This window comes from Phycodurus eques, chromosome 7, assembly GCF_024500275.1.
Source record: "Phycodurus eques isolate BA_2022a chromosome 7, UOR_Pequ_1.1, whole genome shotgun sequence".
In the NCBI taxonomy this organism is placed as follows: Eukaryota; Metazoa; Chordata; class Actinopteri; order Syngnathiformes; family Syngnathidae; genus Phycodurus; species Phycodurus eques.
In genome coordinates, this window is record NC_084531.1 from 25595373 (window position 1) to 25611308 (window position 15936).

Below are 15936 nucleotides of genomic sequence, written 5' to 3' on the forward strand. Positions count from 1 at the left end.
AAAGTGGGTTGGTTGCACTTCAAGATTTGTCACTCCTCGTTTCTGGTGTCCCTCATCCACCTGAAAACGCATAAAAACAGGGTCATACCAACAAGGTTTTGAAACTTGAGACTGCAAACATTTTAAAAAAAGGGTCTCAAAGTGGCCGTTTTGGAAAACTACACCCTTATCATTTCCGACTTTTGGTGCAAAAACCAAAAACAAACAAAACGAAGGCCATGTCCACACAAATGCGGTTTTCAAGTGGTTTATGGCAGAGCTTGTGGAAAACTGACCTTCCAAAAATCTGACTTCATTGTGCCTGCAGATGAGGCTGGAACTGTTTTTGTCATGTTTCTGGCTGATATTTTTTTCAAACATATTTTTCTACCCTTTCAGCTCGTTAGTGGCCATTTTTGTCCACATACAGATATAGTCTGTAATTTTTAAGATTTTATTTATTTATTTTTTTGTTAACTCTTACTTCTTTTGCTGCATAGTTTTTAACAAACATCTCAATTCCTCTTTTTTATCCTTCAAATTTCAGTTTGTTTGCACAATGTGCAGGTTGGACTTTCTATATTATTTCAATATCTTCTCAGTACCACCTTTTTTACCCCCTTCTATTTCTAGTACAGTACAATAGTACTGTGTCTCTACAGCTGACAGAAGGAATTTGCACTTCTTCTTCATTTTTTTCTTCTTGGCCTGGCTTTTTTTATTTTTATTTTTTTTATTTAGTCGTCGCCATGTCAATATTCCCAAGAACAACAAATCGCTCGCCGACTTAAATACACTCACAATACGCATGTTTCCTTCTCTCTTTCCACAGTCCGAGGATAGCGATGACAAGCTCAGCCCCGACAGTCTGCATCAGCCACACCACGACAACGGAATATCAGTCCGCCATATTGTCACTGAGATCGAAGCCATATGCCACCCGACTACTTCCTTAACTTCTCCCGCCCCCTCCTCTCCGTCGCCCGTCCTTCCGCTCGTCCGGTCGGATCCTGGGGAGGAGCCGGAGCCTGAAGTCGCGCTGCCCTCTTCGACTCCTCCCTCGCACCCGCAGTCCCCCTCGACGCTGCCGTGCGACCTGCCGGCAGGCGCCGTGCGGCGGGCCACCGAGCAGCTGGAGCAGAAGCTGAGGCGGGAAATATTGGAGATGGCGGCCACGCAGCGCTCCCCGCTGCCGTCCCCCAGCAGCGAACACCCTCCTGTCCGAACGTCTGAACAGCCAAACCACTCTACAGAACACAAGCCCACCCAGCGCGAGACCACCGGTGAGGACGGAGGCACACTAACAGGACTGAACAGCTCAGGAACAGTTAACCTCCAAAACACTTCCATCAGCCAGATTGGTGTTCTACCACATCCCCTAAGTCATATGATGTACGATTCTCACACAGTAAACTCCTCTCGTCATACCTCAGCCCAAACCCACAGAGACAGTGGGCTCCAAATGAGTCTGGATGGGGTCACAATCCAGGAGTCGGACCTCGATGAGAACTCCGAGTCCTCGGGCGGGCGAGGAAGTTGCGGTCCCGACTGCGCCGCACAGAAGCGTCTGGCACGCGGCAGCCTGGAACTGGAAAAGATTCAGCAGACGCTGAGAGAACTGCAGGCGTTCCTCCACGACACGGGGCAGCCTCAGGGTCCGAGGGACATCATGGAATTGGAGCCTCCTACGGCCCCGGATGCGGCGCAGCGGCTCAGACAAGACGGGAAGAGCTTCCCGGAGCCGGCCGGGTGGCACCGAGCTGTCGAGCTGGAGGCTCGCATCCGCCAGGCGGGCCTCACCCCGCCTTCTCTCATGAAGAGGTCGGCCTCCTTGGCTAAACTGGACTGCCTGGAATTGTCAGCCAACGACCTCAGCGACCTCGACCTGAGGCAGCTCGCCCGGACGACGGCGTACACCCACTACGCTTTCTCCACGTCTCCGGCTCACACGGACGACACGTGGAAGAAGCAGAAAGTTCTCACGCCGAGCGACTGCCCCGAAAAGACACGTTTGTCCCATGAAGACCTCCCTCCGTCCCTCTCCCCTGAGAGGAACGAGCGGGAGAAGCCGGAAGGCGGCGGGTGCGGCTCGCTGGTTGCGGCGTCACGGCAACAGGGGAGGGCTCACTCTTCCCGACGTTCCCGGAAAGCCGGCGATAGGAAGCAACGCGCTGCTGCCGCCACACTGCTGTACAACACCATGTGACCTCACCCGTGCACCATGTGTCCTCACTGGAACGCACACTAGGGGACTCTGCTCCGGGTGCGCCAATGGAATTTGTAGCAGGTGTGTTTGCAATGTGATGATGCGAGTGTGTGTGTGTGTGTGTGTGTGTGTGTGTGTGTGTGTGTGTGTGAGTGTGCGCGTGCGCGTGCGCGCACGTCTGCACGTCAAATTATGAGACATACAGAGACCTGATTCTATGGAAAGCCATTTTAGAATCTATTTGATAAATGCTTGAAAGGCTTTCTATAGAAGTCGAGATTTACCTCTCATGCACCCCAACTGAAATACTCCTGTTATATAATGAAATACATGTTTTCGTACTGTGTATGAGAGCGTTTCGGTAGTGCGCTGTGTGAGAGGTCATCCTCAATTGTGTTGCTGATGACCCCTCACGTCAACTTCTGGATGTGTTTGAACTGGATTGACAAACTGTCATGCACACAATGAACCACGCACTCCATGTTTGTTTTTTTAATGTCCAGTGATGTTGCCTGCAAAGTGTATAAAACTCCAACAACAAGAGGGCTTCTTCTCAAAACATGCACTTTACTGTTTTGATCGTTTTATTTGATTTCTTAACAAAAATGTTTTGCACTGAAGTCAATGGAGGCTTGACCAGCCTCTTGTATTTTTGTTTTTCCACAAATGGACAATTGTCTTTAATTCATGTTTTAATTAAAACGGGGCAAAGCGGATATTTTCAGAGCAAATTTTTTTCTTTTTTTTTTTTAAATTCAGAGCTTTAGCAGTTAATAAATAGTGTGCTTGTTTTGACTGGAGTCTGACTTCTCTCACGACATCTCTCTCACGCGATCTGTGCTGCCATCTGCTGGACGGTAGATGCACTTCATCGTACTCCTCGGGATCGAAAACGGTAACAGCAGGGAACCTTTGCTATGAGTAGATATGTGCCACACATCTCAGTGGGGAGTCTTTCAGTGCTGACATTTTACCAATTGCTTCATGTGGGTAATTAAACACTGATTGAGGCCACAAGCCCCCCGCCCCCCCCCCCACTCAATTATTTAACCAGGAGAGGATGACATTCGAGTACCTCATAGATTTTTAATTTTTTTTATTTTTTAAATATAATGACACTTATGTTATAATTAGAGCATCAGCTTTGAAGTGGGAGGGAGTGAGGAGCAGATCCAAGTGGTTCATTAGATTTGGCTAATCAAATCTACATCAGTGGACTGAACAAAGTGGTTAAAGGAACTTTAAATTAACGATTTGTTATTTTCTCCTAAGTGGAGCTGAAATTTGCAGGTTTTCCTTCCATGCCTGTGAAGCACCTTTGGATGATTGTGTTTTTTGTTTGTTTGTTTGTTTGTTTTTTTCTTTTCACTCGGCTGCAGCTTAAGGATACACTTGATGTTGCTCACTCACACTGTTGGCTATTGGACACAAATGTCAGCTAATTTTACAACGCTGTGGGAATCCAACACACAGGGAAGGGGCATGGATCACTCAGGGCGACAAACTGCACCTTAAGAGATGAAACCGGCGGCTGAAGGTTTCAGCCGCCACACAAAGAGACATACACTTATTAAAAGATGTTCCTTTATTTGACTAGCATACTCATGAAAACATTTGAAGTGATTTAACAAAAAAACAACAACAATATCTTTCTTATCAAGCTGATAAGAATATTTGTGAATTAAATAGGAGCAACGTGACTCCTCAAATTGTGCTGCTATTGGTGTGAAAAGTAAAATGTAAAAGTAATGCATCTGTATCAAAACTGTATGTCTGTCCTTTCAGTTACTACTGTATTTACATTCAAACGACATCTCGTTAGCATTTTGGAGACAAGGATGTTCAAGATGCTCCATATCATACAATTCTTTAGGTACACCTCTAATGTGATCCGATGGAAAAGCTGTAACTGTAATTCTGCCTTTCCAAAAGTGAAGTGTCACCGCAGCACGAGCGACTCGAAGTGAAGGCAGAATCTTGTATTGGCCCACGTCAGATTGCCGTGCGAAACGCCGAATGTCGAGTAAACGTAATCGAGAAATCGTATCTGTGCTCCCGCAGTTTACTTTGTGCTCCAGCTTGTCACCTACACATCTACTGTACTTCCGTTCTCAGTCACATATGTGAGCCAACCACAGTGTAAATACAGTACGTTTGGGTTTTGTGCAATTACGAGGAAAAAAAAAAAAAAAAAGATACAACTAACTACAACTGAGCCACTTTTATTATCATCATTGTCGTTATTATGGGTCAAAGGGTTCAACATTCACATGTCACTTCCACCGGCTGATTTTTGGCCTTTGTCTTTGTTGTTGATGTTTGTAAACTGGCACTGGAGAAGAAGTGCCATGCGGAGAGAGAACACTGGTGTCGACCATCCGCGTCATGATGATCAGCCTCTGGCTTTACGAGAAAGCTGAATCACGGAGGCCTGTCGAAGCACGACAGTCATTGTTGCCCCCGCACCCCCAAGTCATTTGAAAAGTGTGCTTACGCTGTTTGAAACACCTCGTTGGCCCACTCGCCAGCTCAATTCTCCATGAGTGACAGCTGGATGATGTGCAGCAGCTCTTCCTCCTCCTTCCGTCGCCGAAGCTCCGCTTCCTCCTGCTCCCGAGCCGACATCTCCATGGCCATGCGCAGCTGCTCGTCGTAGCTGCGGGCGGTCGACTGCTGCTGCTTCTTGGAGGGGGTGGAGGAGAGGCTGGAGGGTGAGCGAGGCTTCGTTTGGGGGACCCTGGACAGGACGTGGGAACAGATGAAGGAAGGCTCTCATAGTAACCCTTAGATGAGCAGAAAACAACTAACTTCTTTTGTACAGAGATTGCCCAACAACATCCATCCCTTTTCGATACCGGTTAGGTATATATTTCAGCCACGTGCATAGATAGATCATTAGTGGTGCTCCAGCACCAGCCCCTTTGCCCTGGATGGGAAAAAACGTTTTGTTTTTTTCGTCATCAATACAAAAAAAAAAAAAAAAAACGATTCTCCTTTCTGTCATGAATTTCCCCTCAAAGAGTTTGATTTCTGACGAGCATTTCTTTGAGTCCTTGTGAGATTTGTGCCCCTCACTGATCTCACTGGCGCATACTTGCTACCTTTCACCGCTTTTTTTTTTTATCATCGTTTTATTATTGACTGTGTTGAATGCGTCGACAGAAATAAATGCAGAAGTTAAATATACGGGTCCTTTTCATATCATTTGATCAATGACGGTAAAGCCATGGCCCGCTGAATTTCCTTTCAAAAATCAGTTGATTGTTACTGTTATGAGCACTTGAAATACTGACAGTTACTCATCAAAAGGTCGTAATTGTTACTAAGAGAAAAACAAAATTGAAAGTAATATTTTTCAAAATTTTGAATGGCAAAATGTCTTCACCATTAGTCTCTAAGATGCCTTTTGCATGAAAGCTTACACTTTTGCATCTTGGTGTCTTCAGAGTTCAGTTCTTTTACAAAGGTCCCCACTTTGTCACGCAAGCTGTCTTTGCCGTTAATGCCAGTGGCTCTCTCGCCTCATTATTTTGTTGCAATACACCAGAGGGCTCTGCGAGCTGAAGTGCCAGGATGAGGCAGCCATTTTGCATTCAGGCAGTAGCAGACAGCAAAACAAACGGAGCTATTTCTGAGATATGAATGACTACGGATCAATTTGCGAAAGTGTCAGAACTATTGCATGTCTTTACTGTTATTACGAGCGGGTCATGGGTTTAATGAGTAGTTGGGATCATCTATGCACGGGAGAACACGCACACTAGCTGGTCAGTGTAGATCATTTTGATTATAATAAATGAACATAGGATGAATTAAAATGCTGACTTGAGTGATCTGTAAAGTGAGAACTGCAGAGGCAAGCGTGTGATGTGAGGAAGAGGAAGTTAAGTGTGTTTATGCATGTCCATCCACTGGCCTCCAAACAAGGGAAGACAGCGAGAGAAAAGATAACAAGGCAAAGTCAACATCGCCACTGCGGACTGTGAAAGCAGGAAACTTTCATCTCTCCCAGCACGCACGTTTGCGTTCGACAGGAGGGTAAAAGCGGAGGAGAGAAATACAGGATGTGAGTCAGGGATGGAAGGAAAGATGAAAAGAGAAGAGAAGAAAAACAAGAGAGCAGAGCAGTGACAGGAAGTCGGAGACAATGTGGGTGAGGGAACAGGATGCACGGTCTTTACACTGAAAGCTGTGAGATGCGTTTTTTGTTTTTTTTTCTTGCGAGTGAGCTTTAGAAAAGACAAAACCTGCATCTTTTATCAAAGGTTTCCCTGATGAGTGTGCTTGGGGGTTTAGGCTGACCTGTCCAGGCGACTGGGGTCACAGGATAGCGGGTGCGTTCCTGGCTTGCTATTGGTCAGTGCCTCCCAGATGGTCACCTAGAGACAAATGACAGGAAGTCAGGACAGGCACAAAACTTTAAATGGTAGACCAATTGAAACTCGGAGGAAATGTTCAAAAATGGTGGTTAGCGTGGCGCTATAGCGGTTAGCACTGCTGCCTCACACTTTGTTTGAATTCTGCTTATGGTCCCCCCCGTGTGGAGTTTTTATGTTCGCCCCCGTGATTGAGTTTGTTTTCTTCCAAATTCCAAAAACTTGCTTGGTCAGTTAATTGAAGACTAAGTTCTCCGTGAGTGTGAGTGGTTGCTTCCAGTCCTGCAAACTGGTTTCCGGCAACATGATTAACTGCTTTCGTGCTGTCTTTTCGCTCATATATTCCTGCCAAAATAATGGCAGACAGTCAAAAGTTCATCCCTCCGAGCTTAATAGTGTACACGAGGGAAATGGAGCAGAAAACATCTTAGTGCGAGAAAAAGCGGCCAAAAGCCATCATATCGCCATGTCAGCAAATCTCACGGGATCTCAGCATACCGTAGTTCATTCAGTAAGCGTCAAATGGTAGCCAGGGTTCTTTTTTCTTTTTCTTTTTCTTTTGTTCAAAAACCTTGACTAAACGAAGGCCCTGTGAAGAGCATCCCAAAACGGATTGTGTTTGACCGCAGAGGTTTCTCTGTGAACGATGACAGTCGCCCTTTTTGACGAGTGGCTATTTAACAACAATCTCACGGGACAAAAATGTCACACAAAAAAGCGTGGACTGAAATAATGACGATCTCGTCTCTCAGTTCTCAAAAACTCTCAGTTGACTTATTCAGTGCGTAGGTGCCGCCCCTCGCAGTGGATGCCCTTCCTGATGCCACCCCCGCAAAAAAATGCATGGCATGGCAGTCGGTGTGGAAGATTGAGTCGTGTATTTGGCTGGCAACAACCAGCCAAACACACTACGTACAACCACAGACAAAAACATGCCGCATATGGCTGCCGCATTCAACCTATTTTTATGTGGCCCCCATCCACCTCTGGAGGAAAGCCAAAGACGATCGGGACCGTGGACCTTTGGGATCTGGAAACGGGCACCGCGTGCCTTTGCTCTGAGTGTCACAGCAACTTCTTCTTCTTCTTCTTCTTCTTATTGATCCTTTTGACCGTTCTTCTGCCAACACTAAAGCTCTGCTCTGAATGTAGTGCTGTAATTTGCACAAACGATTTGAACAAACTTTTTGAGGCTGACTTAAAAGACACGGGTGAATTTTGGATACACCGTTTGTATTGGATCTGGAGCGGTATGCCTGCACTATTCACAAACAGTCATTAGAGAGAGACGGTGTGGACAAGTAAGCAAGGGAGCAACGCATGGCTTTTATTTATTTATTCGAATTTTTTTTTAAGGACACGCATGAATCTCCGAGGAACGTGGCGGTCACACACAGTCACCTGATCGTATTCCGAGCCGGCTTCCAGCAGACTCTGTTGAATGGCAAATTGCAGCAGGTCCTCTTCCTCCTCCCTCATGCTGTCTCTCTGCTTGCCTCCAAGCACGGTGTATCCAGACGGGGGCTCAAAGACACAAGGGGGGATCTCTCCGGCTCGACATGACACTGCGCATACAGGGAAAGGCGAAAGGGCAAAAGACGGGAAGGTGTTTTCGGACAGTCTCCATTCAAACCTCTCTGCACGAGTCAGCTGAGTGATTTTCCTGTATGGCTAAGTCGCGACATTTTTTAGGCAGCATGCCAGGGCTCTACACTGCACAGAAATTGTTACGTGTTCTCTCCTTGTGCTTGTGTGGGTTTCCTCCCAGTTTTCAATCATCTTTGCAGCAACGCAAAATAACAGCTTCAAAATCGTTTGGTGATAAAAACGTTTGTAAGTAAAATGGACCTCACACAAATCTATTTTCGTACTATAATCCTAAACATGTCCGATCGACAACCCCCAAAAATAAAATAATGTGTATTACATTTTGGGGGTGCGTATTATACATGGGTGTGCATTATACACGGGAAATTAAGGTACAGCTCACCCATCCAGACAGAGGTGCACCATTTTGCTCTTGAAATCCTTTGAGGAATGGTAATTCTATCATGCCTCATTAAAACTTTCTTGACTTTTTTTTCCCCGAGCCAGAATAAAAGTCAATGCTTGTCTCTCAGCATTCACACAATAATAAAGATAGAGAGTGTGTGTGTGTGTGTGTGTGTGTCCTCACTGGTGGAACTGGAGCTGGAGACACTGGATGAGTCGCTGCCAGGCGAGGGCGTGTCCGTCCTCAAGGTATACCGTTGTCCGCACCCTTCCACCCCAGCTTCGTTGTCAGGACGCACGCTTGCCCCCTCCTCACAGCCGTTCAGGTTGCTGAAGGTGATCCTGGCGTTCAGGATGTGGTAAAGAGGGATCTCTGCAAGGGGTAAAGAAATGACATTTAACCTATTTTCATCTTTTTCTTGTTCTCTCACTCCCTCTTCACTTCTCTCCTACTCCATCCTTCCATCCACGTATGTTATTTAAGCATTTCATCTTTCATCGCCGCACTCACCGATCTTGACGGGAAAGCCGGGCGGCAGGCGCAGCATGATGAAGTCACGCAGCTTGGCGAACAGGGCGTTGGAAATGGCCATCAGGTCGATGATAGGCGCCACTTGTTCTGCCAGCGATAGAGGATGGGACTCGCACAGCCACAGCTTTGCTTTGAATCTGGACAAAAGAGATTGACTAATGAACATTAATTATCTTTCAGCTATTCGGTCGACACTCCAGGTCCTCATTTGTGTGATTTACTCCTTGACTATTGCCTAGCGAGACGTAGATCTGAGAACCTGTTAACATTGACAGTCAACGAGGTTCTGTGTGGTGTCCGGCCAATCGATGTCTCAATTGGAAACGGATCTATTAATGAGCGTGGCATTGAGAGCCAGCGACGTCGCCTCACACATTTCCTCCTCATCATGTGATGTCGCCTTTAATTACACAGCGATGAACAGTGCGTTGATTAGCAAACATGACAAACAGGCCAATGCGTACACCATACAGTAGTACCTGGATGCTGCTAGTTCTCAGCTCCCAATTTCCAAACACTGTTTGCGTTTGTCACGGCTAGCACTGGTGTGCGTGTCCTGCATTTGCAACCTAAATATTAACATGTGTTCCATTAAAATGTGTTCAATTATTCCCAACAGTCTACTCTCTTCATTTCGCAGTGTTTCTCTTGGCTGCATCGCATCGGCAATCTAGTTAGGCAGCTGTGCGATGGAATGAAAAATGCAGAGCGCATTTCTCTAGCTGTGGATGAGTTCACCAACAGCACTCATAATGCTCAGTTGAGGGTGTTTGTGAAGTATTATGATGGGTGCTAAATATGTCCATGACAGTTAAAAAGAAACCAATTTGGCCGACGCAGCTCGATAAGTCATCAAGGCATAAATGTCGGAAAGTCCCACTGTTATTTGTCATCGGTCAGCCCGACGGTCACTTGGCGGCCGTGTTCGCAGGGCAACTTCGCTGTATGCATGGCCGCTTCGCTCTGCTTTTCCTGCGAGGCTGACTGTCGGCTCGGGCGCCGCTGCCTTACCTCTGGGTCTTGGTGGTGAGTTGGCACTGGTGGCCAATGTCCCTCAGCGTGGGGGAAGAGCTGGGGTTGAAGTAATCCTCAGCGGTCAGCGCTGCAGGGTTGGTCACCGCCGGAGTTGCCATCTGGGTCACCCGGGCCTGCACAGTCATGGCACATACAGTATACTGTAAATGCAAACTCATTTAAGCAGAGAGAAGAATTCAGTTCAGTACCTACAATCAACTATTCCGCTTTAACAATTGCTACCATAATTTCTCATGTGTAATATGCTTTTTTATTTTTCATTTTTTTGCTAGAAGATTTCAAGGGAACCCTCGCGCGTAAGTACCCGACCGGACTTCTACCGTCACCGCTACGGCAACTAGCACTCGGTTCTCTCAGCGACTAAAGCCAGCGCGGTGGGCTCTGAACGGAAAACAATTGCAGCGCTCACCTCTTCGCCGGGTTGCGCCGGCTGTGCTTTTCTCACTACCAATTTCTTTGAAACACCTAATAAAATACAAATTACCGTGCAGATAGTACTTCATTTTTTTAGCACTAAAAATTGATTTTGTAATGCTATAATCCTTTATGCAATGGATTGGGGGGAAAAAATGGACAGCATTTACAGACAGCATAACAGTACTCACAGTTAGAGGTGGGTAGTAACGTGTTACATTTAAACCGATATATTTACTCAAGTATCATTGTGGATGAATTGTACTTGTCAGAGTAGTTTCAATGAAGCATAAGTTTTACTTTTACTTGAGAATTTATGTCAAGAAGAAACGGTACTTTTACTCTGTTACAATGATCTACATGCCGCTCGCTACTTTCATTTATCAATAAGTGCGTACGCAATCTACTTTCAGACTTTCGCTTTCGACTTCCTCATCGGCGCCGTTGTTCCGATCCACCGTGATTACCACAGTGACTCAAGTTCACCAATCAAACGACACGAGAAAGTCACATGTGCGCAGACAAAGTCTTCTATTGGGCTTAGCGGGCCAGTCAAAGTGAGTCGTGACAGCCACGCACAACTCAAGTTGTCAACACTGACCCCATTGTTCGGCCCCATGTGTTGCTCTGCAATCCCAAGGAAGTTCTGGAGGGGAGTCTTCCCACCTACTCAGAAGCCAAGACAATGAAACAGTTAAAACAAACTGTTGAGGACGATGCCATACATGCTATATTTATGTACAGTATGTCAATATATACACACCCTGGACTGGTCACCAGTCAATTGCAGGAATAATTATTATTATTTAGCAGTCGTACGGACTGGACTGTACTAAAAAATATATATTACTACATTACATATTATTACAGAACAAGCACTTGGAGTAATATATTTGTGTGTTGATGCCTGCCTATAAAGGGGGCGTGGCCTAGTTAGTGGCACCAGGAGCCCTGACTCCAGCTGCCTTTGGTCAATCATTTACCACACAGTTCGGAATGTTAGCGTCTGCTCCGTGCTCCTTGCGAGTGTTCTCATTTCGTATCTTTATGTTTAGGCTTCTTGTCCCGTTCAGTAAACGGCTGCAAGTGTGAAGTGTGTGGCCTTCCTTCTTTTTTCACTTCAGTCAAGCGGCGGTGTATCTGAAGCTCGCTTTACGTCGAATTTTGGCTCGCAACACAAAGTCGTGGCACTCCAAAGTCAAAGTGCCAATGTATTATCATCTCCCCCCCAAGCATCCTCTTTTCTGAAAAGATATGCACCCTTTAACTTATCTTTATAGCATCTAAAAAAACAAGTCTCCAAAGGCAGTGGGAGTATTTGTTAGCTGGGAGGCTCAGGGTGATGCCATTGAGCCAAGGTTAGTGGGATTACCCTCAGACATGAGACAGCATTTAACGTTGGAGGTCACAGCAAAACAGGGTGTCAATGGCTGTTGCTATGCGACGACAACACCTTGAATGTCTTTAAGAAGCTGACAACAGTGATGAACCTTTAATCTTGTTCTTGTTCTGGTCTGACAGGTGGTCCGTTCTGGTCCTGGTGATCAGCTCCACATTTGATGCAGCATACACCTAAAAATGGAAAAAAGATAAAAATGACGCTGATGATCCAAGCAATAAAGCACCAAATGACTGCTTGGCGCAAAGCTGAATAATAACAGTTTTTTATTGCCATAATAAACATGTAAAAAATATTAACCCCACAACAATATACTGTAAGAATTCAGCCCATCACACTATAAGATGCCTCGCACAGCATCATCAAGCAATGCTCCACAAGAGGAAAGTCAAAGACGCCAAACAACAGGAGAAAGAGGGAAGCAGCTCAACTGAGTGTGCCCATTTACGTTCCGAACTCTAAATCAGCAGTGCAGAAAATAACAGTTACTGCTGAGGCCTGTCGGAATTGCTTTTAAAGCACTGGTGATTGATGATCCTCTACGTGTGACACTTGTCTCCGATCGATGCCTCGTGGTGCTCCAGAAATCAAATGGGGTCTAGGATATCTATATTGTTTGTCTAAGTCACAATAGAAACATATTTTTAGTATAGAATAACGTGGGAATTATTCTGGACAGAACACTTGTTTAAAACACATTCACTGCCATTGACGGCTTTAGAAGTCAAATATCCATGTTAACCAGGAAGGCTGGCAGTGAATGAGTTTTAAGTGTCATTGCAGAAAACCACGACATCCATGGATTGTCTGGACAGTGTGAGAGACTCGACAGTCTGTCAGTGCTTTCTCTACCTTAGCTTCATATCCGTTCACAGTCTCGGTCTTCTCGCTCCTCCAGCCCAGTATGCCTGTCTTGTTCCTGCAATCAACAGACATTACATCAATATACCAGCTGCGGCAAATATGTAATTACGTCTGCCTGTGAATTTAGTTTTAAAGGATTTCTCGAATTCTTGTTTTGTCCTAAAACATACTGCTGAACGCTATGGTGCGTTGAGGTGTAAAATTTTCACTGAAGTTATTGAAGAATGTCTCATCTTCCTATAACAGGAAGTGACTGTAAAACGAAGGTAAGGGTTAATTTTTCTTTCAATGTCCCTAAATTCTTGCTCATCTGCGAAGCTGTTTGGTTCTATATCTACTCTATATTTATATCGTTGATATCATTGGTTTTGAGATTTTAATATCTTGAAAGTCACCATCTACTCCTTGTGACTTTTTTGTGATAGTTCCCATAACCCCAACCCCCCCCCCCCCTCCCCACCCCCCTCATACCCAGGTTTGGCACCATATTTTGGCATCTTAGAGCAATATAGAGCGCACACAAAACATGCAAATCGGTGAATTTGTCCGCAAATAGTCGCGGATAGGTTCCACAGAAAAGAAAATGCGAGTGGGTTCATTCATGAATAATGAACCAACAATATGTTGGGCTTGACAATATAATCAAGCCATGTTGACTGTCGCTGTATTTTGTGTTCATGGCTGACTAAAGATATGCAATATGGCGCTTGAAATTGCAGCTTGCTCACGTGCATGCTAAACAAATTATTAGCATGTAGAAAGGGAGCACTGACAAGGAAAATGCACGTCTTGACACTTGGAGCTAGGAACCTGACAAACAGCTCACTTTCACCTCATAACCTTCCCAAATATCTCCACATTACTTTCAGTCTTGTTGCTCTCTCTTTGAACATTTATCTTTTCCTTGTCTTTCTATTCTGTCTGTGTACAGTGGTTAGACCTGTGGAAAGAAATGAGTGTCATGAAGCATTACACTTAAAGACAGCAAGAGCCAAGTGGGCTCTAATAAATTACTTCAGTGTCAAGGGGGGATTAGGGAGATAAATTTAATTAATTATCTTGTCCTTTTCATTAGAACGTGCCTCGTAATTTAGAAACTTGAAGGTTTGAGTCAACTCAGAGGTTTCTGAGTTAACGTCATATCTTGTAACCCTGTTTCAGTTTCAAATTTAGTTTGGTTGTATGTTATGTGGTCTAATTGTTACCATTAAAAAAGCAGAGAGGTTTTCTTTGGTTGTTTTTTTTTTCAACGGTGTATTCGCACTGTGATAAATACAAACATATGCTAGAGAAGCTGAGCCAATGAATGTGCAGTATGTGTGAAACATTATTCAACCTGTAGTCAGTGTTATAGCATCAAGTTAGCACTAAATCTAGCATTCATACAACATCTGATTAATCTGCAAATTTATACAGTAGGTGACTGCAACGCCGCAAATGCCCAATCTTCTTTATTATAACCTAATGCAATATTCAGATAAGTTTAAAGGTGTGGTTTACATATATTAGTAATACTTATTGTTGTTGTTTTTTTCTTAATTTAGATTGAAATTGTCTTTGCGTTGGTCTGTCTGAGTGGAAGCACAGAGAGATTTGAGAAGAGGCCTCTTCAAGCTACAGTAGTTTAGTATCAAACTGCCCACTGGACCCCATAAAAGAAGTGTGTCAGAGGAGGATGTTTAAAAAAAAAAACAGACATCAATCATGCAATGACCCATCCGCCCTCTGTATGAGATGGTGGAGGCTTTAAGCAGCTCCTCTGGCAACAGTGCAGTGATGTCACTGCAGCAATGACAGCCTGTATAATAACAGCAATCGCAGTGGGTTTGTTGTGTCATATTTACATCTACTGAAAATCTACTATCACAAACAAAGTGCAACAACAGTGTTGTTTTTTCACATCCATTTGGCTTTTTACGCACCTGCTGTTTATATAATGCACGTACAGTATAATGTCTGAGTAGTTGTTTCTGTAACTGATGTACGTATATTTTTTATTGCCTGTGGTTTTTTAACCATTGTTGTTTTAGCAGTTAGACGTTGTCCTTAAAGACAGAGTTTGCAGTTTAAAGAAAAAACTGTTTTTGTCATGTATTAAAACTGTCTGTACGACATGACAATTGGATATCATTAAAATGATCTTTTAAAAATTAGCCCTCTCTTGCCCCATTTTCTGCCTGTAATTTATTTTTAATTATTTATTTCCCAAGTGTTCAGACACGCAAAGAATAGCCAAACAGAGACTGTAGCGACAGACGGTGTGAACGAGGGGTGTTGTGAATCATTTGCTCAAGCACACCGCAGCCTCTCACAAAGGAGAATATTATAGCTTCTTGGCCGGATTATTTAACTCTGATCAGCAACAAAAGTTGGTGGCACAGTGATTGACTGGTTAGCATATCAGCCTCACAGTTCTGAGGACGCGGGTTGAAATCCGTCCTCGCATGTGTGGAGTTTGCATGTTCTCCCCATAACTGCGTGGGTTTTCTCCAGGTACTCCGGTTTCCTCCCACATCCTACAAGCGTGCATAGTAGGTTGATTGAAGACTCTAAATTGCCCATAGGTTTGAATATGAGTGTGAATGGTTGTTTGTTTGTATGTGCCCTGCGATTGGCTAGCGACCAGATCAAGGTGCACCCCGCCTCTTGCCCGAAGATAGCTGGGATAGGCTCCAGCACGCCCGCGACCCTAGTGAGGATAAGCGGTTCGGAAAATTGTTCCTATTAAACCATTACTTCAATTTGCAAATTTCTGAATTTAAGAGCTTTGTAATACTAATGAAATCCTGTCCAGAACAAAATAGGCTTTAACACATCAGAAAAATGACATAGCTCATTCATATATAACATGAACAGTGTGGGACCCAATAGTGACTCCTGAGGGACTCCACAGGCAATGACCAAACACATAGAGCAGCAGTTTTGTACACTTGTAGTTTAACAAATGGTTTTCTACTCCCAAGTACATAATAATCCAATTAAAAAATGTTCACCTAATACCATAAAATTATTTCTTTTCATTAGTATTTGCTCATCTGTTGTGTGTAAGTGTTTTTGAAATTGATGAATAATCAATGAGTTTGCATGTTCTCCCTGTAATTGCGTGGGTTTTCTCCCAGTGCTCCTGTTTCCTCTCACA

The 15936-nt window shown here is 44.5% G+C and overlaps 2 protein-coding genes across 6 annotated transcripts in view; one reads left to right on the top strand and one right to left on the bottom strand.

Annotated features, from left to right (window-relative positions):
* Window positions 1-2960, top strand: part of ssh2a (slingshot protein phosphatase 2a) — a 31100-nt gene extending 28140 nt beyond the window's left edge. For both annotated transcript variants that reach the window (XM_061681838.1, XM_061681837.1), the window contains one exon: window positions 812-2960. In XM_061681838.1, coding sequence (XP_061537822.1) covers window positions 812-2185 — 1374 coding nt within the window. In that variant the 3' untranslated portion in view covers window positions 2186-2960. The remainder of the gene's footprint in view (window positions 1-811) is intronic.
* An 810-nt stretch (window positions 2961-3770) lies between these two features.
* Window positions 3771-15936, bottom strand: part of ankrd13b (ankyrin repeat domain 13B) — a 39783-nt gene continuing 27617 nt past the window's right edge. For 2 of the 4 annotated variants that reach the window (XM_061682400.1, XM_061682399.1), the window contains 9 exons: window positions 12786-12852; window positions 12025-12106; window positions 11136-11200; window positions 10097-10233; window positions 9065-9222; window positions 8738-8926; window positions 7963-8126; window positions 6488-6564; window positions 3771-4922 (listed from right to left, as the gene is read on the bottom strand). In XM_061682400.1, coding sequence (XP_061538384.1) covers window positions 4715-4922; window positions 6488-6564; window positions 7963-8126; window positions 8738-8926; window positions 9065-9222; window positions 10097-10233; window positions 11136-11200; window positions 12025-12106; window positions 12786-12852 — 1147 coding nt within the window. In that variant the 3' untranslated portion in view covers window positions 3771-4714. The remainder of the gene's footprint in view (window positions 4923-6487; window positions 6565-7962; window positions 8127-8737; window positions 8927-9064; window positions 9223-10096; window positions 10234-11135; window positions 11201-12024; window positions 12107-12785; window positions 12853-15936) is intronic. The other 2 variants (XM_061682402.1, XM_061682401.1) reach the window with 2 other exon arrangements.